This window comes from Montipora capricornis, chromosome 5, assembly GCF_036669925.1.
Source record: "Montipora capricornis isolate CH-2021 chromosome 5, ASM3666992v2, whole genome shotgun sequence".
NCBI classification, from domain to species: Eukaryota; Metazoa; Cnidaria; class Anthozoa; order Scleractinia; family Acroporidae; genus Montipora; species Montipora capricornis.
The window spans coordinates 3,204,644-3,231,360 of record NC_090887.1 but is presented as its reverse complement, the minus strand read 5'-3'; the positions used below and the strand labels follow the sequence as shown (position 1 = coordinate 3,231,360).

The following is a 26,717-nucleotide window of genomic DNA, read 5'->3' as shown; positions in this document are numbered from 1 at the left end:
TTGTGGCCGAGAACCGGGCTCGCTGGCCGATAACTGGCCCCACGAACGAAGCCTCCATTTTCATTATAACTCCGGAGAAAACAGCGTTGAGCAGCCGATAGCTTTACATGTGTTAACTGAATGCTGAAGCTAGTTGTCTTTGAAATTTCAAGTCCTTACAGCTATTCCAATTCAAGAAATACAAGTTTACGTTTTTTCAGGGTCGTAACGAGGTATATTTTTTCATAACTGATCCCGTATTTTTGCCCGGAATTTTGATCCCTGATCCCGCAAAAATTTGTTAAGTCTGATCCCTGATTCCACAAAGACACTGCTTATCCCGATATCACGGGTTGTGATCCCAGATCCCGGAGCTGTGATCCCTGATCCCACCCCTAAAAAGGCTGTTGATCCCTGATCCCATATACCTCGTTACGACCCTGTTTTTTGTGGCTGAGAACTGGGCCCCATACTGTACTGTGATTAGAAGGCGCTTGGGATGTTTTGTGCGGGCTTACACCACGTAGTACCTTCCAGATGTCGCAATCATGGGTACCACGTGACTCATATAACACGTGACTGCTACTCCCATCACTGTGTTTGCATTTACGTTGGTCTTTGCAATTGCTCTGCACTCTGATTTTGACACTGATCGCCTCAGTTTGCCGTCCTTTAATTATAAGTTGAGTTATCATCGTACTAAGGAACGAACTCCTCGGATAATGTAGACTCGGAGTTACGTACAGTATTCATTGGCGCTCAAGGCCTCCCCGGCGATAGCTTCCGCCTAGGCCTTCCAGATAAACTTCGCGTGACAATTTACAAGGTCGTTTGAATCATTAGTATGCAAGAAGGTAAGACTGATTTTCACATCCCAGAATTACTTACAGAATGCCCCCTTCGGTTTGACGTCCTTAAAAGAATGTGATGTGCTGTAGAAAATTCATACGACTAAATAAAATTGCACGGGGATGAATCGTGCATGTAATTTACGCGACACTCGCACATGCAAATGACATGTTATGGAATTTCTGAGCTACAATACTCGTCACAAATCGTTGAAACAGACACCGTTTCTCTCGAAATTTCTGGAAAAATCCTGAGATTTCTACTTGACACTATTTTCCCAACTGAAATGTGCCTTCTCCCTCCCCAATGTTGAGCCACGCGTGTTTTGAAGCACTGAGACCACTGTGATACCCAAATCAACATTGGGAAGGGGAAACAGACACAAGTGTTTCAAGATTTTTGACGAGTATTGTAGTAATAGCCACCGCTGAGTGTCAACAAATTAACAAAGGAACAGTTATCCAAATACAGCGTCTGCTGGCGTTGAGGTAAATGATTCACAATGCCCTCCTAACCAAGCTAAAAGAATACCAGGGAAATCGATTCGCTAACGCTATATATACTATGTGATGTCATGTTGTGCAAGAAAACAGGGATAAAATAAATTGTTATGGAGACAAACATCACAGAAAATCTAAAATTTTAATTGGAAAGGAAAGGAACTTAAATTATTTGAGTGTCTAGTCGTACTAGCACTGGAGCACTAACATTGGACACTGTAAACTGAAATTAACAATAAACACAAATCAAATCAAATGTTGGTTTTTGAGGAGATTACTCGGAGAAAAATTCTCGTTGCAGAGTAGAGAACCAACAAACTCAGCTCACACATGACACCGAGCCTGGGAATCGAAACTGGGCCACAGTGGTGGGAGGCGAGTGCTCTCACCACTGTGCCACTGTACTTTAATAGGCTCTTAGAGCCAGAAATGGCCAGCTAATCGAGGCTTTGACTGGCTACTCGAGTCACCTTGTTTGATAACACCTCTTACCCTGCGTATCATGCGGTTTTTGGTGAATTTTATGTACTTATATGTTGACAATGACTAAGTGAGAGGACTGGACAAGAAAATATTTGGCACAGACTGAGTGCTACGACCTAGCCTATGAAGTTTGGACAAAATAAGTTACAAAAATTTGTAAGAAAAAAATTTATTTAATATGTTGTTCACATATTTTGCTTTTCTGGCTGTAAATAACTTGGATGTTTAAAAGCAACCAAATCCTCTAAAATTGCATTACACAGGGCAGTACGTGTTTTCAGCACAGGGCAGTACATGTTCCTGGTCGTGCCCTCAACTGGGAATTTTCCCAACAGTTTAACAATGAAAGCATGCACCAGGCCGTATGGGCCATATGATCCAGGTTTTTGTGCGGCCATTACATTCAAATGATCACGAGTCAACCACGGTGTAAAGCGTCTAAAATTCAGTCACTCTTTGCTTGGTTGACTTGTTGACAATTAATGTCATTGATATTATGGAGATTATAAAGATTGGCACGTAAATATTTTTCTTTCCATCTTATGGACGTGAAATGGTCGTCAAGATGCTCTTCATGGTGAACAGTGCCAGGGATTGTGTCAACACAGAAACTGCCTTTTCAAGCAAAAAACATCCATAAAATGCATTTTCAAAATTTTAATACATCCCAGAATGCCGGATGATTGCTCAAAGGACTAACAAACAAAGCAAAAAGGTCAGAAAAATCGCAGCCGCCATTAAATGTAGCAGAGTAGGAGACTGGAATCAACTACAGCTGATGATTGTCTGCAATTTTTATTTCCGGCAGACCTTTTCCACGGGTAAAGGGTAACAGCAAGGGGTTAAGGGTAACAGGTAAGGGTCAGGTAAAGGGTCATGGGTAAAGGGGATGTGATGTATCAAGAGTAAAGGGTGAAGGGTAGAGATTTCTACCTAACGGTTGTCATGTCAGATTTGTAAGATAAATTTAAACTTCAGCAATGTAATTAATTTTCTTCAATTTTCAACAACCTGACTCGCAACCTAAGAGTTACCATGAGCGATATTATCTTGTTGCTTTCATTTCGTCCATAATGTTGATCGATGAAATTGAGCACAGATTGGATAAGATTTAATATTCTCAAAGTCATTAATAAGTCATCAAGTGATAAACCAATTGCGTGACCGCATTTAGGTCACATGGATGCACCTTGATACCGCGATAAAAAACAGCGTGTTTGGAAATCAATTAGAAAAAGCAATACACAACTTCAACAAAACTTTATTACTTCTATTGTTTGCTGTTTACATTTACGTTTACAGTGCAATTCAAAAACGTTCCTGAATTAAACATTCTGCGTGCACTGTTTACAATTTCTAAAGTTTCAGATTAACTGTACTACCACTACCACTAGCTTCTGTTACACTGCTGGATGTACAAGGTCCAAGTAGATTCGACACTTAAGCACTTTGCTCTAAACTAGGTTTCTCGTAGGTTAACAAGGCATTTCACCCATGTCCGGTCCTTTCACGAATGAGTTTTTCTTCAACGCCTGAATTAAATAACTTAGTCGCGCAGGCAATTCTCAAACAATGAGCCTTTTTCCGATTAATTCCAGCCTCCTTGCACATATTTGGCAGGATTGCATTTAGTGTGTTAATTCCTACTGGACTTTTCTAAAAGGAAAACTTATGTTTAGCTGCCCTCAAGTAAAAACAATCACTTTCCTTGGCTTTACACTCTACGAAACCAATATGCATTCGATATACTTCTAACAAACAAGGATTGTGTTTTTCCCCGACATTGTGACAAATATGTTTGATTCTCTTTGGAACATATTTCAGATCAGTCAAGCCCCCATGAAAGGTTTTGCACAAATTCTCCTCAAATTTAATAAAGTTTGGACCTAACTCGAAATTCTTTAAACTCAATTTCCTGTGCTCGCTTCCCCTCAATCTAAAAATTTTTCCATTGTAATAATAAACAGTATTTAAAAGAGACTTAGCTCTTCCACAGCCTAACAGTCCTTTACTCCAAAACAATTCTTCCTCTTCGTCCGTAACTGCCTCCTTTTCCTCCTTCGTGGTTTCAAGAGAAACACCTTCGTGCGTGGCGTCTTTCATTTCTGCGTCTAAGCATGGACGAAAAATAGCAAACCTCAAAAGTAGTAGATCATAAATTTCGTAAACATTCTAAGTTTCTGTGTCACATAAAGCACACTGTCCAGATTAAAATATAACTTCTCCAAACTTACCTTTTATCACTGCTGTCTAAAGGATTCAAAGCATTCCCTCCATTTACGTCCTCCAAGTGCCGCTTTAAGCCACAAACAATTCCATACAAGGAACGAGGCAGATACATGTACCCACCACCGCTCTTATTAGCGACTTCTTGGACGAATTTTGTGAGCCAATAATTTAGGGAAAGACTATCCAAGTCCTCCAACTTCTCTTCGAGACTTTGCACACAGTGCACATCATATTCTTTGAACATGCTTCCCGGGTCAAGTATACAGAATTTTGGCTCGCTCGTCCATGTTTCGGAACTAGCTGGACGCCACTGAATGCAAATTGTGGCTACTTGAAATAAACAAGCTTCAGTTGTGAAAAACATCATCACAAACTGTGCGCTGATTAAACAAAAGAAAGCAAAAATCACATGCTTATGTGATTTTTGCTTTCTTTTGTTCTTTTGTTTTCTTTTGTTTGCAATTAGGCGCCGATTGAGAAGCCATTTCAAAAACTCGTGCTTCGTGTTTTACCGGGGTTTCCAAACACTCGAAAACATTAAAAGTTTTCTCGTGTTTGGAAACCTCGGTAAAACACTCTCACTCGTTTTTGAAATATTACATCAAGAGAAAAAATTCCAAGTTAACAAGAGCAAGCTACCCATGGTGACCATGCAAGCAAAAGAATAAAAGAAGTTTTAAAACAATTATATCCGATCTTCATTGGTACACTAAACTAACGAAATCAAAGAAAGAATACAAGAAAAAGGGTATTCAATACAAGGTGGGGTGGGTGGTCAGCAAACCAAGTAGTGTCCCCAGTAGCCAGCCAACGTAGCTGGAAGTAGGCTGGCCACATAGAGAATGGGCCTATTCTCTGCGTGGCTTTGCCGCTCGTTAATTTGCCTCTTGCACCAACAATATGGCCAGCTACGCAGGCTATAATATTATCCCTAGCCAACAAGATGTACACTGTAACTTAAAGGGGCACAGTCATGGTAAATTTAATGTTTTTACCTCAGAACTGGGTATAAAAACCTATGACATTCCTGATGACCCACTGACAAGATACAATTATGAAATATATTTAGGGCACAAACTGCTGCAGTGTATTTGTACTCTAAGTCATGTTTTTTCTGATCCTAACTAGTATTCATTCGCATAAAAAGAATATATAGGGGTTTGTATCAAAAAAAGGTCACTGCCATCCTTGCTGCCATTCATAGGCCAGGTCACCCATCCATAACTTTAAAATAGTTTATTTTTAAGAAAAGACCAATCTTTACTCTTTGTTCTGCACGAAAAAGCCAACTCTTATTTGCTTACCCCTCCCCTCCTCTAAATGAGGTCTAAGGAACTCTTTTGCTTATGGACTGTTACCTCATAGTCTGTGCCCAGCCAGCGGTGACAGGGCTTCCTGTGATATTAGGTTGCACCTATCTGGACTTTGGATTTCACAGAGAGAGAGAGAGAGAGAGAGAGAAAGAGAGAGAGCGTCAGACATCAGTTACGTTAGGAAGTGGCGAAACCCTTTGGTTCTGTGCCATGGGGCACTTGATTACAAAAAGACATGCATATTTCATGCGTGTACATACAGTGTATTATTGGATACAAGGTCCCTAAAGATCTTAGATCACAGGCATTATATGTGTTACTGGAAATTCATTTAGATTTACTCATTTTCATAGGTTCAATGGATTTTTTGCTCTTGAAAAGACTGCCTGGTTTCTGTGCAAGATATTGGGGATGCATTCGACAAGCTATGAATTGAGTAAGTTTTTGTCTGATTTCTGAACTGGTTACATGGTAGACCACAAAAACAACATGTATTTGCCCTGGTAGGTTAATTGTTACTTTAGTTATCAAAAACATGAAGCTACTGCATGTACTCTAGAGTTAGATGCAGAGATGCCAACCTCCAGAGATCTAAAATCTAAAGATTTTTTTTCATCTGGACCCCCAACCCCACCCCACAATAACCTGCGCACTCTCCCCCCTCCCCCCTAAAAAAATCGAACACACAAACCCCCTGTAGCCCAGAAGCTCCTTCTGAATAAAAGAAAAATGAATCTTACAATCACTCACATACCTGCCAACTCTCCTGGTTTTCCCGCGAGTCTCCAAGTTTTTCATCAAATCTCCCAGTCTCCCGGTTAGAACACCAAATCTCCTGGGAAATTCCCACATGTACTGTGGCCTTTTTCAAAAAGTTTAAAATTAAATGTAGTTATTTTCGAGATGTCAAAAAGGAAAATGAAACGAGGTGGATTGCGCTGTTCTCGATCAGAAAACGTGAAACGGGGTAATCAATTGGTGTACGTGTAATGAGTAGAGCGAGTTTCAATTGAGTGTCATAAAACCAAAACCAAAGTAATTACTTTGGCCAATCAAAAAGGACAGAGACTATCCAGTAAACCAATCAAAACTCGAAGTAATTACACATAGCCGACACAGCGCGGGAAAATGTGCACACGCGAGCCACGATTGGTTTTGGTTTTACTTCTGATCGGTTGAAAAAATTGTGCGAGAACTTTGAAGATGAGTGAAGTAATCATAAACCAAAGCAATTATCTAATAATTACTTTCGACACTCAATTGAAAACCGCTCTGTCGTAATTGGTCAGAAATCAACCAAATTGCACAGTATGTCAGAAAGTTGGCATGGTTATGGAAACAATTATAGCAATACTGAAGGTAAATGCTGTTTTAACGGAGAGACGTTGGGAACATTCAGAATGCCTTTGGGTGATTTTCGGGTGGGGGGGGGGGGGGTGGTGGTTATCAGACATTGTTGAAAATGGCATTCTTACAATGCAAAAATTTATTATAGAAGTCTCCAGATTTTTGTACTCTGCGGGTTGGGAGGTATGCACTCACTCACAGGGTGGCATAGCTTGAGCGAGAAATTTGCAGGAAAACAGGAAATTTGTTTTGATATAATTTTTTTTTGTTTACACGAAGATCCAATCAAACAATAATTTGGTTATGTGGCCTTGATAACAAATGTTTAGTTCAGGAGTGTAGCCGGGAAGGATGGGGTGTCCTGGGGTGCCTGTGACCCCCCTTTTGTGACAGTCAACAATGTAATTTATGTCACCTGCAACTTAGGGGGTATTTGCATGAGACCCAGACAAACTCAGACTTGCATGAACTTGTACCGTTATGAAATTTTTGCACCTGTTTACGTGAAACCGGGACGAGATGCTTGGTGCCTGGTTTCGGGATGCAAAGATATGTTTTTTCTAATAAATATATGGCTGACCCAAATTATACAGGCTTGAAATTTCTGGACCCAGTCTGAGATTTGTCGTGATTGAAGGCGCGTTTACAGTTGCGTTTTACGTAAGACAGAGCTTGAGGAGGGAAGGTATAAAGTTAGTGTCTTCAATCCTTTTTAGAGGGGGGTTTAAGCTAGGTTGAGTCCATAATTCAACCTAGGTAAAATGGGCATCACAAATTTATCCTACAGTGTAGGTAAAAAACGAATTCAACCTGAGAACAGATCATTTTTACCTGCAACAATAATAGCCACTCGCACACTGTCAGCTCATAGAGGTGCAGCCTATGCTTTACTGGTAAAACGTGATCCAAAGAATTGTTACACTTTGCGTTGTTACATTTCGCGTTAAAGAAGTTGTTTACATTTTGCTTTAAAAGATTGTTACAATTGGCTTTAAAGAAATTGTTACATTTTGGGTCGAAAGTTGTCACAATTTGGGTTAATGTTACATTTTGCGTCAAGAGTCATTACATTTTGCCTTACTTGTTACATTTTGTGGCGTAACAGACTTCCTTGTTTTAGTGTTTCTGTGCTGATCAGATGTCAAACTATAATTTTGATCAACCTCTTCAGACTTGTAGGTTCAACGTTTTCAAAATAGAAAAAGTCTCGTTGTTGAATTTCATGCTCACATTCTTCTTGTTTCAAAAAATGTAATCAAATGAATTGTCCAAACCTGCATGTGTTCTCCTTTGAAGCTGAATGTGTTTTTTAAAATTTGCATTATTTTTGTATTTGGACTCATCAAAAAAACATAAAGGGATCAATAGTTACTTCAGAAAAATTAAGCTTTTATAGAGTTTACTCTGTCTAATGCCAGATGATTTTACTCGTCAATTGCCCAGGGCACTTTATCTGTAGGTGTGAATATGGAATACATGTAACACTCTCCATGTCCCCTGTATGGTCTATATTCAGTTCATGTTTTATACCTAAAGAATGTCTGGCAAATTGTTGAATTGACAGAAATGGTCCTGTGGCTGGATTTGGAGGCAAGTGTCCTTAAAGTTTTTCCCCCCTTTGCAAGGTAGCAATAATAATAATAATAATAATAATAATAATAATAATAATAATAATAATAATGCAGCTCTAGAGAATTGAAAATTAAGGAAGTTCTTTTGATAGTCAACAGCTGGGTAAAATTAATAATGTTTACTTCGTCTCAAGGACAAAAATTTTCATAAGTAGTACATCATTTGTGAAAGAGAATGCTCATGTATAGAAAACTGTGTAGGTGAAAAATGTGCAAACAATTGAACACCCAAATCCTGGCTTTGACTCAGACTTGTTTCTCCATCAATTCCAAAGGATATCTAAAAAGAGGTCAGAAAAATTACCTCTACTGTAATAAATTATTACATTATTTTTCTTGATTTTGTTATTCTTGGGGACGTTACAATATTATTACTTTCTTTGAATGCGTTTTCTTTTGTTCATGGGACTTCTCATGGTAGAGAGACTTTTCAGAGAAAGTACCCCATAAGTAAGATTTGAACTTGGTATCTCCTCATTCAGAGGCGCTCATTGACCACTAGACCACAAAATGTTACGTGACAGACTAGGGGGTAAATATTTATTTAAAGAATTGAGTGTGTGACTGGAAATGGTTTTTTGTGTTTTCGCTGCATGCAATATCCAGTTATCTTGTGTATCAGTAACACATCTCACCAGGCTGATATTCTCCCGGTATTGTTAAGAAAAAGTATTAAATATTTTCAAATACCACTGTAGGAGCTTGTAAAGCAACCGTTTACTAGTTTTGATTGGAATCAATGCCTGATTAACAACGTTTTAAATGTAAACAACTTTTCTACATGTGCAATCGCACTTAACCCTATGGTTGAGTCACGGACTCTGGACTTGGGATTACAGGATTGAACTGGATATTGAGCAAGATAATGTAACATACATTTGTAAAAAAGACACTGAAATATTGTGAACTTTGAAGGAAATCAGTTAATTAAACATCCTTCGAAGAAAGTGTACTTGTACATGTAGGCTACCTGTAGCCTCTTGCTGTTTCTGCATTTGATCTGGCTTTCCACAGCGATCTCCCTATACTGGCTGTGCATATGACTGATTGATTGCTGACATCCAATAAAGTAGTAAAATACTCCTGCATTATTAATGATATTGAAGAACAAATAAGTATGAACTCGTGTGAAATTCGCTAAAAATTTATTGTTTTCATTATTCTTATCCACAGATTATGGATTGGTGCAAAGATGATCCTGAAGATTGTGTGTAAAGGCTTCTCAAGATTTCAGTAATGTCATCCTGGGTAATTACTGGAAGTTGCTTTAAAAAATATAAATGTAGAGTGCTTGTGCTATGGTTTCAGTGCAGCTGGGCCACCAACATAAATATTCATATATTTATTTCTTGCGCTGGATGAAAATGAAGCAAATGTGATGTTGATAAGTGCAGTTTGCTTAGTCAACCTTCATACTATAGGTCAAGCATTCTGCTTCTAAATGGGAAGTCATCCATTTTATTAATGCAAACAACTTTCTCAGTCAGTGCGTATCCTCTGCAAAATATACTACTAACACTACCATTTCCACTCCTACTACTATTTACTACTGCTGGTACATCTGTACTTCTCCTACTCGTACTCCTACATGTACATGTGCGGTACAACTTCTACTACTGCTACTGATACCAATATATCAAACTTTGACACATTCTAAATTCTCACCATTCAAAACTAACAGCTGCTGTCCCATGTCCTCTTGTCCCATCAGCACTTTACACTGTCATTAATTTTATATTTCTTCATGTTAACCTGTCTTTACAGTAACTCACAGTAATGTCCAGCCTCTAAAGTCAACTCTGGAGGGGAAAAGCAGAAGGGCTACATGTTTTCCAATCTTGGACATTAATAATTGATGTACATGTACCTTCTGTTACAACTGTGCAACTGCACAACAGCATTGTAGCCCTCATCAAAAGCATTTAAGACTCGTGGACGATGTTCTCTCAAACCTTCCAGACAGAATGAGTGCGGGGGTAACCCCAACCCTAACTCTAACCCAGACCTAATCACACCCCCTACCCCCACCACTCACCCCTTACCCCTCAGCCCCATCTCCTACCCCTGGAATAAACAAGGGGCTTCAACATAAACCTAAACTTAGCCACCTTGGAAATGATCAAGGGTGTAACCCGAATTTGACCCCAATGCTAATGGTGTTTGTTCTTTAAAAAAGTGGTGCTTCATCCATGGTTGAGTACACTGCACAGAAATCTGATGGTCTTATCAACTGAGTTAATGAAAATCAGTTAAGAAAATCTCTGAGGTAAAAAGGGACAGTTAATGAATTATGTAGTTAATTTATTTTTATCTTGTGTTTATTACAGGATCCCTCCTTTCCCAGCACCTCATTTTCTGCATCACAGGAAGCCCAGGAAAGCATCTCAGGCCAAACACCAAGTAGGAAACTTAAGGTTACTTTCCTGAGCAGTGAATGGAAATCTACAAAAGGAGGCTTGTCAACAATCAACAGAGAGCTTGCCATTCAGTTGGCAAAACATCAGAATGTGGAAGTCAGTATGTACCTTCCTCAGTGCAGTGACGAAGATGTAAGGATTGCAGGGGAAAACAATGTTAAGCTCATAAAAGCGAAAGAGCTGATTGGATATGAACCCATTGAATGGCTATCTTCTGCACCAGAAAACCACGAGATGGATTATGTGATTGGACATGGGCTAATACTTGGACAACAAGTGCAGCTCATTCAGAAGCAACTACCATGCAAGTGGGTTCAGGTTGTGCATACAGCCCCTGAAGAGCTAGGAATGTTCAAAGGATATGCAAATGCAATTTCAAAATCGGAGAAGAAGCACAGAGCAGAGGTACAATTGTGTGAATTGGCAGACCAAGTTGTAGCAGTTGGTCCCAAGTTGGCTGATGAGTACTCTTGCTATCTCCGTCACTGCCAGAGGGATCAGTCTGTATTTGTACTCACACCCAGCATTTTGTCTGAATTTTCTCGGGTAGAGCAAGCAGCTGAAGAAAGAATGACATTTCGTGTTTTGGTTTTTGGACGCAGTGACAATGAAGATTTTGAGTTAAAGGGATATGACATCGCAGCCAAAGCCATTTCTGAGTTAAATGAAGAATCTTACAAACTGATCTTTGCCGGGGCACCACTTGGAAAAGCGGAGAAAGTAGCAGAGAAGTTGTGTCAACATGGCATTGCACAAAGACAACTGACAGTTCGCTCCTTTAAGGAAAGCAGAGAGGATCTAGGCAAATTGTTTTGTGAAGCAGATCTTTGTTTAATGCCATCAAGAACTGAAGGTTTTGGTTTGGCCGCGCTTGAAGCATTGTCCGCAGGTCTTCCTATCCTTGTTAGTGGGAATTCTGGTTTTGGAGATGCTCTGCAGAACGTGCCACATGGTTCAAGCTGTGTAGTAAATTCTGAAGATCCTGCTGAATGGGCCAAGGCAATTAAAAGTGTCCGTAAAAAAAGCAGGGATGTTCGGCTAGAAGAGACAGCGGATCTTCGTGCACAATATGCAAAGAAGTACTGTTGGAAGGAACAGTGTGATGAACTGGTGAAAAGGATGTCTGATAGCATTTTTGGTAATTGAAAATAATGACATGTTGCTTGGTTCATCTTCGTAAGGCTGTAAGTGAACATGGGTGGTCCTTAAGGCAAATTCATTCATTCAGTTTAAAACACAAGGAATGATAATGAAAGGAATGTACATGTATAATTATTTGAAATGCAGGTTACAGATGAATGAGAGAACTGAGTGATCCTCACTCTTAGCTGGACAATTTAAAGTGCCCCTGTGACCAAAAAATCAATTGTTTTTCTTTGGATTTCAAAACTATGTTAACTAAACACTAAGCGACCAAAGTCTTCAGCCTTGATTTCAAAGAGACATCTGTTTATTTTAACTGGAATTATCCTATTTAATGGTCTGCCATTACTAACTTCAAGATCTTTAAAGAGCTGAATCGAGGAGAAAATGACATGAAAGGATCACTTGTTTAAAAATGGAATGTGTGTGTACGCTGCAGAATTAATATGCAGCACGAGAGTTTTGGGCTTTTGACTTTTAAAATCACTTGTTGCATATAATTTGAATTATGATAAGCTGCATTCACACGCTGAAGCTTTAATCTAGTGAGTAAATGACATCACTTTTCCCTGGATCAAACCCTTTCAGGTCCAATCGGTCAGTTTTTAATGTGAGTAATGGCAGACCGTGAAATATAAAACTTGCACTTTAAGTTACAAACGCCCTTTGGGTAAAAGTCAAAGCTCAAAATTTTGCCAGTCAGGATTTAAGCAAACACACTTACAGGATCTGACTGAGCTGACTACGATGCTGGTGTAATGCTCTACCAACTGAGCTATGAAGCCTTGCAGTTGGTAGCAGGTCAGTTTGTTGGGCTTATTTGTTCTCATTAAGGACTCAATGAATGAAATGAATGTATTTTTCCGATGTCTATAAAGCGATAATATTGCTTAAATTGTCCACAGCTCTAAGTGCCACGATCACTCAGTTCTTACACAAGGGATGGTGCCAGTCATTTGTTTGTGGAGTTGCATTCAGCCCTTGTTTCTGCATTTCATAACGCTTTATTTGCATCCATGCATGTGGAGCAGACATGCGTGTGCTATGTAACTAATTTGGCTCTATTGACGATTTAGCGATTTAGTCCAATCAACTCTCAGAAAGAGTAATTCTAATTGAGCACAAATCTTTTTAAGCAATTGTTTGTACAGTACATGACGGACTAAGATGCTGTCGATGATTTGTCTGGTAGGAAGTACTCATGCAACGGAAAGTGGACGAGACTCATCATTGACAAGGAGATACTTGCTTAGTACTGTGGTATCTGAAGCTTATGTTGAACCCACTCGAGCTGGGATTGATTGCACAGGTGAAGTCTTATTGTTCATTGCTAATCTATAATTAACATTCCTGGATATGGTCACTGTGTGTGTAGATTCTCTTGTAAAGGAAGTTGCTTAATTGACACTGATCACATTTTAACTCTGGGTTCCTTAGATAAAAATGGAAAAAGACCGTTACATCCAAGTGACACCCCACCATCAAAGAAACAAAGGCATGATACAGACACCTGCAGAGGTAAGGCCTCCTATCGAGTTCATTAGGGAATGGGTTGATCGAAAGATTTTATCTTTCCGTGTTTCACGGGCAATAAGACAAGCTTAGCGTAGATTAATATCAGAGTAAAGAAGGGTTATCCAGCTTTTAACCGAAACTAAAAATTTGTCTTTCTCGGTCCATTGCTAAATTTGCACACAATTGCATAGGAGCTCAACAAAACACTAAGAAACGAAAAGGTTATTCGCTTGTGAACTTTTAGTTTTTTGGTGGCATACAAAGGAGCTGCTTGTTTTGTAATCTTGCTATGTGGGATATCAACTTATACAGTTAGTTGCCCTGTTTCCGGACACTTTTTGCAAAACTGTAATATCTCACCGCAAAACAACACTAAGGAGCTAAAATTTAGCCACAATGTATCTTCCACCGGTGGTAGGTAGGGTGTGAAGTTTCCCCGCTTGAAGCTCTTTAGTTTCCTTGTCACAGTAATTGCGGAAAGAGTCAGTCAAATTCGGTGCCCTAATTCCGGACAGGTTGCCCTGTAGCTCATTTTCTTCGCTGTCGGAATCAATCGTTTCTTTCATCTCTTCTTTTTCTTCGGTCGTAAGTAAATTACTTTCGGTGGAAGTTTCGTTCTATCAGCAGCAACTGCTAAGAGGAGCGTGGAGTTTGGTTTTTCGGTGCTGTAGTGTTTCAAGGAAACTGTTCGGCTGCTACTGAATTTAAGAGTTTGGCTGGACGGCAAACCGCATAGTCGTCTTTCACGTCTCATTCATATTGAACGTCCTGGCCAATTGGTGTCCATGACGTTGAATGAACGTGAAAAACTATTTTCAGAAGTGACTTGTCTATGGGTAGTGATTTTCTTTCATTTTTGTTTGTGTCCTTTGTTTAGGAACTCCGATTACACGTACACCACATTGTATTGATCATCGTAATTGCACGGCGATGTCCAGACAAGTCAATGCTTTTTAAAGATATTTAGGGAATGTAAAGAGAAAATTGATCTGTTTTCGGTTTTAATCTGATTTCTTAAATTTTCAAAGCAAACCTCCATTATTCCACCGTAATTTGAAGTGACAAAAACCGAACCGAAAGACACCAACGAAGATCAATTATATCCACACATACCCGACGATCGTATTACACTTCATCATGATATGCATCCATTATGGTTACCATAGTGTGCGCAATTGAAGGTTGCATCACCAAGAGGTGGTAATTCTAATTCAGACAAAAGCATCTAAATTTGAATACGATGAGAAAAATCTCCCGATAGAAAATAACTGTACAGTACACATACGTGTTATTCTTATGGCAGAGATCCATCCAGCTTCTGAGGCTTCATCAATGACAAGCAGTCACTTGGCAACTACTGTAGATACACATGACAGACCTGTGTATAGAGGTACCTGTATAGCGTTTATTATTTGTTAATAAATGATAGAATAATAGGCAATCAAGTGGGAAAAGGTAATGGTCTGTCAAGTGTTGTTATATCATGATGAAAATGCAAGTGAAATTAATCCTTAATTGCACAAGGGCACATTGCGATTACATGGTTATCACAGAAAGGGCAAAATCATCGAGGAAAGTTTGTTCAATGCCACGACAAATGACGATCAACTTATTTTCATGCGTTTAAAGTTCCATTTAATAAATCGATGCTGTCAACAGAAATTTATCTTAATTTAATTGAACTGTATATTTTCACATGTGGGAAAAAGGCAATTTAATCAGAGTCAGAATCTGGAAGAATGTGCTTGTAAGTAACCAGGATCAATTAATCATGCCCTCTTGATTACCAAAAGTGCCCACGTGATTAAGAAAATAACCCGTCCGTCTCAGCCAATCAGAATTCAGTAATTTTGCCCCGTATGTGATAAGCATGAATAAAAATGTTCCCGTTAGGTAAACAGTAGCTGTTCCAGCAAAAATAAAAATACAATAAAAAGCAGGTAAATAGAAGAAAAAAGGAGCCCCCCGCCCCTGTTATAAGTGTGTGTGTGCATATATCTTGTGTAACTGTAATTGTTTTCTTCGAAGTTGGCGTAGCAGGAAGACAAGCTGCAGAAAACCTGGAGAAAACACCCTCTCTTCACATCTGTGAAGGTAAGGCTTCATGTTTAGTTTTTCACGGTGACTTTATAGAAAATGCGTTATTTTAAAGATCAAGGTCTCTCGCAACGCAAAGTAAATACTATGGAGCTTAATTAAGCACGCCACGTTTCCAGACTCGGACGGCAAGCGGAAGTGAACAGTTCGCATGTCGGACAGTAGTGTCTCCCAGATTTCTAAACTAATCATCTCTAATGGAGAAAAGATAGTTAGCAATGTAAGTGTGGTTGTCTGAAGACAAGTTTTTCCAAATATCTTTGAAAAACTTTTAGAACACCTTTTTTTCTTAGTCCCTTTTAAGGACGTTCGCGCCAAAATCTTTCTACGGTGAGATTTTCTTCATTTCTCGCATATCGTTAGGTCATAAAGTACTTACTCCAAAAATATGAAAAAAATTGGGGGTCACCGACTTCGTTTCGGGGAAAATAGCAGTGGAAAATGCCTTAATTTTCGATATATCTGTCATAATAACGAAAGGTAGCCTCATCTGCTCATCCATCGAAAATCCTAAAAATAAACTGTTAGAGTGAAGGTTTCCGTGCATAGGTTTTTAGGGGTGGGATTTTAAGATAATTTCATGCCGCTAGGGATGTCGTAAACAGTAGAGTTCATACTGGACGAGCGTTTTCGTAACCTCTATCCGTTGCAACCACTACCGGAATTCGATGGCACGAGGAAAGAAAATTTAAAAAAAAGATAACTTCTTACGGTGAGATTTTTTTCATTTTACCTAATTTTGTAGATAGTAAGTAGAGTAAGTGATTCATGATTAAAAAAATAGGGGTCACCGATGATCCAAGGGAGTAAAATCGATGTGATTTTACGAAGCTCTTGGAAAACTTCGTTTGTCACGTTTTTGCGTGACCTGTCGGGGAAGGACTGGAACCCAAGAGAGGATCGATCGTTGAAGGGATGAAAGGTTTTTACCCCAAAACAAAGCTTTCTCGAGCATAGCAACGAAGTTTTAAGCAGTCATTATCTTCATGGTTAGTGTTTTGTATAATATTTCCCCATTGCCGTCATGCTCGTCTTCTGGAGTGTGGTTTTTGTGAAATTTAATCGCTGGTTTTTTCCACGCAGGTCCGCACTATTCAAGCCGACGAGGACGAAAATACTGCTCTATTTTCACGAAAGTAAAGGATAAGAACTTCAAAAACATACATTCATTTTGAACTTAAGTTCGTAGGGTAATAAAAACATTAAAAAAAGAAACAGCCCCATTAAATTTACGCCACGGTTGGTCCTCGAGTTTTCCAAACTTTCAGCCACTACTAGATCAGCAGCTACCTTTTAAAGAGCTTTTCCATCCTCCCGCTCACTTCTCTTTAACGTTTCATGATGATTCGGAAATAAATGTGCCATTCTTTTGCCAGCCTGGAATTTTTTGCACTGCGTTTTTGTCGCCATGTTATTATAACTAATGCTTGAACAATATTTATGAAAGTCAAGTAGACTAGTGCACGACTGATAAAAACAACGCGATCATCAGTCGTGCAGTAGTCTACTTGACTTTCCTAAATATTTTTAAGCAATTTTGACTGATCACGATCTTCTCTCATCCAACGCTGTGCAAGATTTATCGTCCACGGTTTCTGCAAAGGTTTTAAAACCTCAACTTCACTAATGCTCGAAGTAATGCGTGACATATTACAGTCGCGTTACCTGCGCAGTTACGTTGCGCACAAACAATTAGCGCGAACGTCCTTAAGTCCCGCAATCGAGAGGAAAGTGCGAGAAGAAGAGACTGCAGGCGTTTCTTTAGCCTTGTTCAGAATTTCCGTTATAATCTAATTGACTTCTTTAGCTTGTACGATTTGTTTTGCCATTTCAGACCAGGTGATGTTACTCTTCAGGACAGTTTCTTTCAATTGTCATCTTATGCGCATGCTTATGTACGAATAACTTATGAAAACACAAAAGGAGAATTCCCTTGAGAACACCACTTGGTCTGAAATGGGAAACGAAACGTACAAGCTGGCAAATAATTTGACAAATTTACTCCGCCTTTTTTAGCGCTACCAGAAATGAAGACCAAAATAAACACTATAGTAACGCCACATACGTTCGTGTGTGGGAATATTTACGTGCGGCATGAATTTCCATGCATTTCATTGCCGTACTCCACAAAACAACAACGTGAAGTCACCAAATTTTCGAGATAGGACGCAGATCTTTACAACCTCTAATTTCATTGGATCCCTTTAGGGCGCAAGTCTATTGTTTTTAGAGTTAGGGTTCATTGTTTCTTTTCTATCGTTCTTTGTGTCCATTGTTTCCTGAACCAATCCCGAGAGCCGTTGTAATAGCTGCGTTATATTTTTGAGGTGACGTTTTCGTCGCCGTCGCCCAAACAGAACTATGGAGTTTAAGCAAAGACGACGGCTACAGCTACGGCAATGCCACGAAGAAAGAATATTATTGGTTTAAAAAGGAAAAATAAACGTGCTGCACGTGCAACACGAATTTTCGTGCATTTCTCTGACGTACTCCACAAAACAACAACGTGAAATCACCAAATTTTAGGTTTTGACGACAACGTGAGCATACAGCAATGAACCATCAATTTTCTATTTTGACTTTAATATCGCTCGTACCCATCCAGTTACTGGATAACAGTTTGCTCGTAAAGGTAAACAAGAAAGAATAATCGCGAAATACTTGCGACTGCGCTAAGTTTTATTTTGGAATGACATTTCCGTTGACGTTCCGGTTATTTAATAATATTTAGTTTCACTAGCAACCTTTGTGGCTTCCCTAATAGGCGTTGACAGAAGAATTCACCTTACAAAAAGGGGTTTCTCTCCACTAACTAAAACATTAGGGAGCTTAAAGGCCGGTTTTCACTAGTGACGGAGTCAGAGTCGTAATCAGAAGAGCAGAGCGATACGATCTAGTGAAAATGAAATTGTCGGAGTGGGAAGCAGAATACCGATTCCGCTTATGACTCCGTCGCTTACGATCCAGTGAAAACTGCACTTTCGGAGTCGGAAGCAGAAGCGGAAAAGCATTGTGATTGGTGGGTTCTTCGGCTTCTGCTTCCGACTCAGACAATCTAGTTCAGTTTGACTCCGATTCCGTCGGGCTTATGACTCCCGCCGTCATAAGCGCTCCTAGGACTCCGTCCCTACTGAAAACCAGCCTTAATTAAGCAAGACGACGACGACGGCTACCAGAACGTTGTCTAAAAATATTATTTCCCGTTACTGTAATGATTTTGCAATTGCCACAAGTCACTTGGCTTGGAAATGGTGTGTTCACATTCCAGGAACAAAAACGGTGTGGAAAGTTACAGAGCTCGTTTTTGCGTGACTAAAGCTGGCGAATCGACTGACTAAGAAGGGACTGCTGGCAGTCTAGTTAAATGTTGGCATATGTTTTAGTGACGGTTTATATTAAAATCTGTCTTGAGGTTACATTTATTAACCTCCAACAAAACAATAGTTTAATTCTGTACTACTTTTTTGCAGGTGCCCATCTGATGGGCTCCTGTTATGCGTTATTTCCAGCTGCCATTGCTGACACTGCGGTCGTCAGGAAATTGCTCACACAAGAGTACAAAAGGCGAGCTGAGTTCAGTCCGCTTCTTTGGAGCAACGCAATGAAGTTACATCTGGATGAAGTCTACACTAGACTAAAAATTGTCTCAAGACCGAAAAGGATTCTTCACCCTGCAAGCTTGGAAATAGATTTGGGTAACATTTTCAGTTGTGAAGGCGACGTTTCCATGGCCCTAGCAGAGGGAAGTCCGGGAATCGGCAAAACCACCCTTTGTCTTAAACTTGCTTATGACTGGGCGAATGAGTCAATGCCTTCTACCTTCCCTATCTTCAAACTTGTGTTCTTGCTCAAATGCAGAGACTTGGACGGAGACATAATGGAAGCCATTAGTGAACAGCTCCTACCCGACGACATCGCGGTAAAGACCAAGGAAGGTCTGCTGAACTTTATCACGGACCTTGTTAACCAGGAAAGAATTCTTATCATTTTGGACGGATTGGACGAGCTCCCTGAGAAATCACAGCATCATGTGAGCAAACTTCTCAAACGAAGTATTTTACCGTTTTGCTATGTGTTAACCACAACTCGACAAGAAAAAGGAATTGAAGCCAGGAAACAATTTGCATTTGATATTTGTGTTCAGATTGAAGGATTCACTGAAGAAGATTCTTTTGAGTACATCAGGAAGCATTTTAAGAATATTGATCCATCCAAGGGAGAGAGGCTCATTGAGCAAACAAAAGAAAACACTTTCTTGCATGCCCTACAAAACAATCCTCTAAATTTACTTCTCCTTTGCGTTGTTTATGAAGATCATGAAGGAAAGCTGCCGTCTTCCCGTACAGATCTCTATCAAATCATTGTCCGGTGTCTTTTGAGAAGATATTGTGTAAAACGCAGTGTGAAAGCTCGTAAAAGAGACGGGAATTTGGAGAAACAATTTGAAGCAAACCTCCTTGTTCTCGGACAATTGGCTTGGAATTGCTTGCTGAGTGATCGCCATAGTTTTCGAGAAAGAGAATTAAAAGTGTTTGAAAGAAGTGATGACAAATTGGTAATTCGTAATCTCGGCCTTGTATATAAGGAAGAAAGTTTGAAGAGTTTGAAGCCACGACATGAATACTTCTTTCTTCACAAGTCGTTCCAAGAGTATCTGGCTGCGTTATACATTGCGCATAAGTTACGAGGAAACCAGTTTAATGTGTTTGAGCATGTGGACGTTGATAAGGTGGTCGAGAAATTTCCGCAAGTGTTTTTATTTGTGTGTGGAATACTGCGTGAGGAGGCAATTATTCTATTCACACAGATTGGTGAGGAGCTGGAGGGTGTGCGGGACTTGCTCGAATGCAGTAAAGAAGAAGTGAATTTCTTTGCTGAGAGCTTCAGTGAAAGTGGAAACTCTGAACGAATGGCAGATGCTTTGTTCTCATTCATACCTTTTCCACAGGTCGTACACTTATCCTTGTTTATCGATGATCCGGATGCGGATCTCGAATTGCGTTATCATTGGAACCTAGTTGAGGTTTTAAGGGCATGTACAGGCTTTTCCAAAGTTCAGACACCTGATGTTCACATTGAAATACCTTGCGATTACTTCTTTCGAAATTTGAAAAAATTTCAGTCTCTTCCAAAGATAAAAAGTCTCGACATCTCAGATGAATCCGGAGAATTAGAGGAATGTGATGATTGGGAGAGTGTTGCTGAACTCCTGAAAACAAACGAAACCTTAGAGAAAGTGACGTTTCCTCTTTGCGATGGGTTGAGCGACGGCTGGGCCAGGGCCCTTGATGCTGGATTATGTGCTGTTACACCACTGTCATCTGTTGGTCTCAGGATTCGTGGTTCATTGAGTGAAACTACAATAAAAGCTGTAGAGAATCTCTTACCTAACAAATCTCTGTCCTCTCTTTCTATACATATCTGCGGAGATATGCAAGACTCGCTTGCTGTGGCCATAGCAACAGGCCTTGCAGGTCAAATTGCAGTTAAGTTCGTTGATTTGTGTGTTGACGGAAAGCTGAGTCTTCATGGTGCTAATTCAATAGAGCGAGGTATCGTAGAAAAAAATTCCCTTACTAAGTTGATGGTTTCTCTTCGTGGAGAGGTTCCTGATAATTGGCAGGCGGTTGGGAGGAATATTCATTCACGATTAGGAAGGGAAACATCCGCTTCATTTTCTCTCTACCCAAATATCTTCAGCAAAGTGACAGCCGCTCAGGTGACACAGTGTTGTCCTTTTGAGATAAGAGATGGATTACTTGCACAGCAAAACGTCACTTTAAATGTTTGGGGTGAATTGGGTGGTGATGGTGCAGAAGCTTTATTCGAAGGCTTATCGCGAAAGCAGGTGTCTCACCTGACACTGGACATCCACGGAAAGTTAACCGATGCCATTCTTAACTTCACAGCCAGATGGATTGACGAACGAAATACACTGTCCTCCTTAACTATCAACACTTGGGAACAGTTAACCAAAGAGGAGAAAAATCTTTTCGAGCAACTTAAATTAGACAAGAATCCAGCAGTTACCCATAATGTGCGTGACGTTCCTGCACCTTCTGAAGAATCGCGTGATGACGAATTTGTCTCTGTTGACGACCATGAATCACTCATTGCGCTCTTTAAGGAAGCCAAAAATACCGGAAAACAAAGTCTCAACGCTACAATCAGTATTGATAGCAGCGACTACTACTTCAGTCGTGAATCAGAAGTTGGTCTTGATCACGTCTTGGCAAGTAACATCACACTGAATGCTCTCAGTTTGGCATTCAACCTCGACGCCATCACGAGCGCTTCATCATGGTTTCGCCGCCTGAGAGATGGTTTGGCACGCAACACATCACTGAAGAATCTCACTCTGGTAATTGAAAGCCACTCGTGGGCATCTGGAGATGAACTGGACATTGGTTGGGTACGAAACACATCAGTGGAGAATCTCTTTGTAACAGTCATCAACTACAACGTGTTATTTGTACGTCGGATTTGGTTTGGTTTGGCCGACAACAAATCACTGAAGAATGTCACTTTGACAATTAACAACTTCGGCTCATTGATGTTTAAATGGGAAAACTGTGGCTTGGTAAACAAGTCACTAAATGATTTCTCCCTGACAATTAATAACTACGGAAAAATATCATCTGGGATCCCAGGATTTGTGCGTCGATTTCAGTTTTTAACTACGTTTAATGTGACACTCAACTTATGGGGCGAAGGAGATAACGACACTTTAGATTGTTTTCTCCAAGAAGCAATGGAAAGTGAATCACTTAAGACACTGAGATTGAAAGTTAACGATCGACAAATTACAAATGGAAGCTGTGGATACGACTTCAGCAAATTTGTGGTGATTTCTCCATCACTTTCGCTCATAGAATTAACTTTCAGCCTTTACGGCGGGGAGGAAAGCTCGAGAAAGTGAAAGTTGGAACTTGAAAGCGGTTGCATCGGAAAACTGCAGGTGCTCAACTACTAAATTATCTCAAAGCACCCTGTAAGTTGTCGGTCAGTCCCATCGATGCAGACAAGTGATTGAATCAATAGGTGATATGAACAAAATCAGGGAATTTTACTCACAAGCCTTTTCGCGAGACTGACAGCAAGCGCAAGTGAGACGTTGACTTTTTAAATTTATCTTGTTGTCAACACGTTTGAATTACTAATTATCTTTATTTTTCGAGAGTTCTAGAAGTGATTTGTTTTCAAATTTGAAAAAACTACCGCATGAATAAATTAGTTTCCGAGAGACCTACGATGTTTTCTTCGTGTCAAAGCGTCTGAGGAAGCATTATGAAGAAAACAACTCCGTCCCTTGCATTCTTTGGAATTTGTATTTGGTTGCCATTGAAGATGACTGTCAAAGACCACGGAGCTTGTAAAACATTCTTTCATTGTGATCAAACATGACTAAAGATCTTAAACCAAGGAAGACAAAAAACATGATGTAAAACTGTTAGCACAAACGAATTCAAGCCTGCAAGCAACCGCCTTTTGTAGTGCTAATTTTCGGAAAGCTTTTGTATGCTTTGGTGAAGGAGTGGTAATTAATCCACGAGCACAGTTACAGCTCGTTTTACAGAGCGTGTGTTCAAGTGCATGGGTTGTGAGTGACAATGGTGGCACAACATTAGTTTGGTCAAGACTCAAGGGATACCATTGCTCAGAAACAAGGACAGTTCATATGTGCCAGCAGTCTGTCGATCTAAAACGATTGTGGGTTATGTTCTTTAGTACCTAGTGGGCAACCGTCAATTGATTGATCCCGTCGGGCTACCAAATTGAAGCCATCGAGTTGTGTCGCTCATGCGCATATTCCTGCTCTCGTGCGGCGGGTCGTCCGGCGGGTCTAATCTGCAGGTCGCAGGTCGCGGGTTGCAGGTCATTGTTTCACCAATACAGAAAGTATCCTAAACATTCATAAAGGCTAACCTTAGGCCTAAAAACGTTTGTTTAGGCCTAATTAGGCCTAAGGTTAGGTTTTAAGAATGTTTAGGATACTTTCTCTATTGGTGAAACAATGACCTGCAACCCGCGACCTGCGACCTGCAAATTAGACCCGCCGGCTCTCGTGCTTGCATTCTTTAGGTTTGTTTTAACTCAAAATCTGACGCAACGATCGTTGCCCTTAAAGTGAAGGCACATTTTTTCCCACACGTCCTAGGTTGGCATACATAATAGGGACTTAAAGATCCAAGGCGCGGTCGTCAAAGAGAACGCCGCAAAGTAACATTAGGGAGTTTAAGCAAAGACGACGGCTACGGCAACGAAAACGTCAGTCCAAAATATAACTTTGCGCTATCGCAAGTATTTTGCGACTAATCCGTCTTGTTCACCTTGTACAATACAGGCGAACTATCCTATAACTGAAAAGGTACAAACGGTTTCAAAGTCACAACAGAAAATTACTGTTTCATTGTTATATGCTCACGTTGTCGTCGGAACCTAAAAGTTGGTGATTTCACGTGGTTTTTTTGTGGAGTACGATAGAGAAATGCACGGAAATTCGTGTTGCACGTGCAGCACGGGTATTTTTCTTTTTTTAACCAATAATATTCTTGCTTCGTGTAGTTGCCGTAGCCGTAGCCGTCGTCTTTGCTTACACTCCCTATTATCATTGGTTGGAAGAGGAAGAAAAAGCGTGCTGCACGTGCGGCACGCATTTTAGAACATATTTTTGCGGTAATCTGCAAAACACCGACGTCAAATCGCCAAATTTGCGGTTTTGACGACAACGCGAGCGCTACAAATGTGAATCTTTCGTTCTGAAGCCGAGCGTTATCATTTTACATTTAGGACACTTGCTAACATTGTACGACGCGAACGAGATGGAATAATCGCAAAGAAACGTAGAGCAAAGTTGTATTTTAAGGTGACGTTCTCGTCTACCACGCCGTCGTAGATCTTAAAGTCCCTAACCTAGATCTTTGTAGCACCAAGAGAAAAAAATATGTAGCAAAGGTATCTGCTTGCAAAAGTTCTTTTGGTTATTCAGAAGTTCCAACCACTGTAACAAAAGAAAAGAAATCCTTTTTAGACAGCAAGCAAAGGTCTGTTTGGTCATAGTTAATATAGAGGGGAATGGTTTGGAAGCTCGGCAAACATCAAAGGATCAAACAAAGATGCCAAGATTTAGGTTGGAAAGTCCACGACCGTGCACAATCTTTTATTTTGCGCTCATACACTATGCATGAATTACGTAACCAACACGTTTCTATTGGTTAGTTCCTCAGTACGGAGTAAACAACTATTGTGTTTTGTGCACGGTCAAGGCCAAAAGAGAGAAGAAAAACCTACAACAAAGAAATTTATCGGGTTTCATAACCATTCCCCTCTATTAACTATGGTTTGTACATAAGTAACAAGAGTCGATGTCAACACGTATCCCCCCTTGTGATATTGATTTAACCATATTTAAGCCAACATTTTTTTATGCAATATTGTGTGGCAGTTGTTTCATGTAGATTTCTTATTTCGTAACTTTTTTAGTTACTTGTTTAGACGGGTTAAAGCAAGCAGACGAAGATGGTCTGAACTTGTGATTTTAGCGTAAGAATTATTTCACGTTGATATTTATTGGTCGTGGATTCTTTCGTAAGTTTTTGACCAAGGCGTTCCAAGGTCACTCAACGTCAGAAATTGCATTCAATCAAGTTTCCATTGTACGTCAAAGAAATCTGAAGACAGAAGGCCTTAGAAATTTAATTTGTTACGAGTTAGCTAAGCCAAAAGTACCGGAAAAAATGGTAATTTTTGTCAATGGTTACTTGTAGAGATCAAATGAAGTCTTTGCATTTATTTCTTCAAAGATGCAATTTTACAGTGGTTATTTCCAAGACAACAGTCTTATTTCGGATCGTAAGAATAAAAGTTCGTTTTTAGTAAATGTAATTACTTTCAAAGCCTCTCTTCTGCCGGATTATTCTGTGACTATCGCAATGGCCTTTTAGGGATCGTTTAAAGCGGGCACTGGAAGAAAGTGGAGACTTTTCTAAAACTTGACCATTCTCTTCCCCAGAGCTCTCCGTTTCTGTTGGTCACGTCCGACCGTGTGACCAAATGAAACGAAGGACTCTGGGGAAAAGAATGAAACTTGTGAGCCCCCGGTCAGTCCGTAGTCTCCCACCATCGTTAATACATGGAGATGGTTATGAAACTCGGCAAGTTCCTTTGTTTCATGTTTTTGTCCGTATTTTTTGCTTTGACCCTGCACAAAACACACCTTTTTTCGAGAAGATAACCAATCAAATCCTTGGATTAAATTATGCGCAACTAATTTACAAACCCGTGCGAAGCGAAAACAATAGAATTCAACATCGATTGCAACAACATTGTTCTCGCCTTTGAAGGTTCTAAGGTTTCATAACCAGTCCCTCGATTAACTATGCTCCCACGCAGCCGTTTTTGTGTCGTCACGCAACTCTTCTGCCCACTTCAATTTTCTTAGATGCCAAGTTTAGCCCACAGATATCTCATTCCCAATACTCTTGCCTTTACTTTGGTCAGTTCCAGTGTTTGAGACACGTACTGCAACCCTGGGGACACAAAACACTCTTTTCGGGTCACATACACAAGATTTCAATTTCCCACCCTAAACACAACGCTAAAAAAAATTTAAACATTAAAACGCACTGTAGGCGTGGTACCATAGGCACAAGCAAATGATTTATCAATCAACCGTGGACGCAACCGAGAGCTGTGCTCTTTGATAATTTGTTCAATAAAAAAAGCCCCTTAATGGAAATGTGTCAGTAATATGTCATAAATTGTTATCTGTCGTTCTCTTTTTAATCCCCAGTTCCTTTTTTAGGGCTTCCGTCCGATCACGATCTTGGATAATTAATCAGGTCTGCTTGAATTAATTCGAAATTTTATAGTGCGTCTTTGTGTTTAAGTTATGTTTTGGTTTCAATAACATTCGTATATGACCAACATTTCAGCGATAGTGAAAAATCTAGCACCTGGCAAAAAGCCTGACTTCTGGCTACACTTTTCTTTCTGTGGTATCATTCACTTATCAGAGCTTCAAGCTAATCCAGCCAGGTCGACAACATGCTGGAAGGGACAGACTATAACACCAGAAATTCGATCTTTTCTCTGTCCGAACAGCAGTGTGTAGTTCTTTAAAGTCCTACAGTGTTAACAGCAAGGGTTGAGAAACGGGATTTCCGGTTTATAGTTTATTATCCGCAAGAAGACGTGAAAAGTCAAACCATTCGC

At 40.0% G+C, this 26,717-nt stretch overlaps 2 protein-coding genes across 5 annotated transcripts; one reads left to right on the top strand and one right to left on the bottom strand.

Annotated features, from left to right (window-relative positions):
• Positions 1–573: 573 nt before the first annotated feature.
• Positions 574–25,743, top strand: LOC138049137 (uncharacterized). Of its 4 annotated transcripts, XM_068895285.1 has the most exons (11): positions 574–833; positions 2,377–2,666; positions 5,707–5,789; positions 8,265–8,325; positions 9,505–9,579; positions 10,659–11,886; positions 13,084–13,200; positions 13,329–13,409; positions 14,710–14,796; positions 15,435–15,500; positions 18,974–25,743. In XM_068895285.1, exons 5-11 carry the CDS (start codon positions 9,568–9,570, stop codon positions 22,420–22,422), a joined length of 5,040 nt encoding a protein of 1,679 aa, XP_068751386.1. In that variant the 5' UTR covers positions 574–833; positions 2,377–2,666; positions 5,707–5,789; positions 8,265–8,325; positions 9,505–9,567; the 3' UTR covers positions 22,423–25,743. The 4 variants fall into 4 exon arrangements, with proteins under 4 accessions (XP_068751386.1, XP_068751387.1, XP_068751385.1 ...); XM_068895286.1 differs by lacking the exon at positions 2,377–2,666 and having other exon boundaries at positions 8,265–8,290; XM_068895284.1 differs by lacking the exon at positions 2,377–2,666.
• LOC138050152 (uncharacterized) lies at positions 3,468–4,284 on the bottom strand. The gene is made up of 2 exons (XM_068896613.1): positions 4,046–4,284; positions 3,468–3,948 (listed from the first exon to the last, which is right to left on the bottom strand). Exons 1-2 carry the CDS (start codon positions 4,282–4,284, stop codon positions 3,468–3,470), a joined length of 720 nt encoding a protein of 239 aa, XP_068752714.1.
• Positions 25,744–26,717: the final 974 nt, after the last annotated feature.

What these genes read in the sequence shown, in the direction of transcription:
- LOC138050152 (XM_068896613.1), bottom strand. Translation starts at nt 4,284, where the DNA reads ATGTTCAAAGAATATGATGTGCACTGTGTGCAAAGTCTCGAAGAGAAG. An exon ending in TTAGACAGCAGTGATAAAAG is followed by an intron (nt 3,949 to 4,045) that starts GTAAGTTTGGAG and finishes ACTACTTTTGAG; the next exon opens with GTTTGCTATTTTTCGTCCAT.
- LOC138049137 (XM_068895287.1), top strand. An exon ending in AGCTGGGATTGATTGCACAG is followed by an intron (nt 13,201 to 13,328) that starts GTGAAGTCTTAT and finishes TGGGTTCCTTAG; the next exon opens with ATAAAAATGGAAAAAGACCG. An exon ending in TGACAGACCTGTGTATAGAG is followed by an intron (nt 14,797 to 15,434) that starts GTACCTGTATAG and finishes TTTTCTTCGAAG; the next exon opens with TTGGCGTAGCAGGAAGACAA.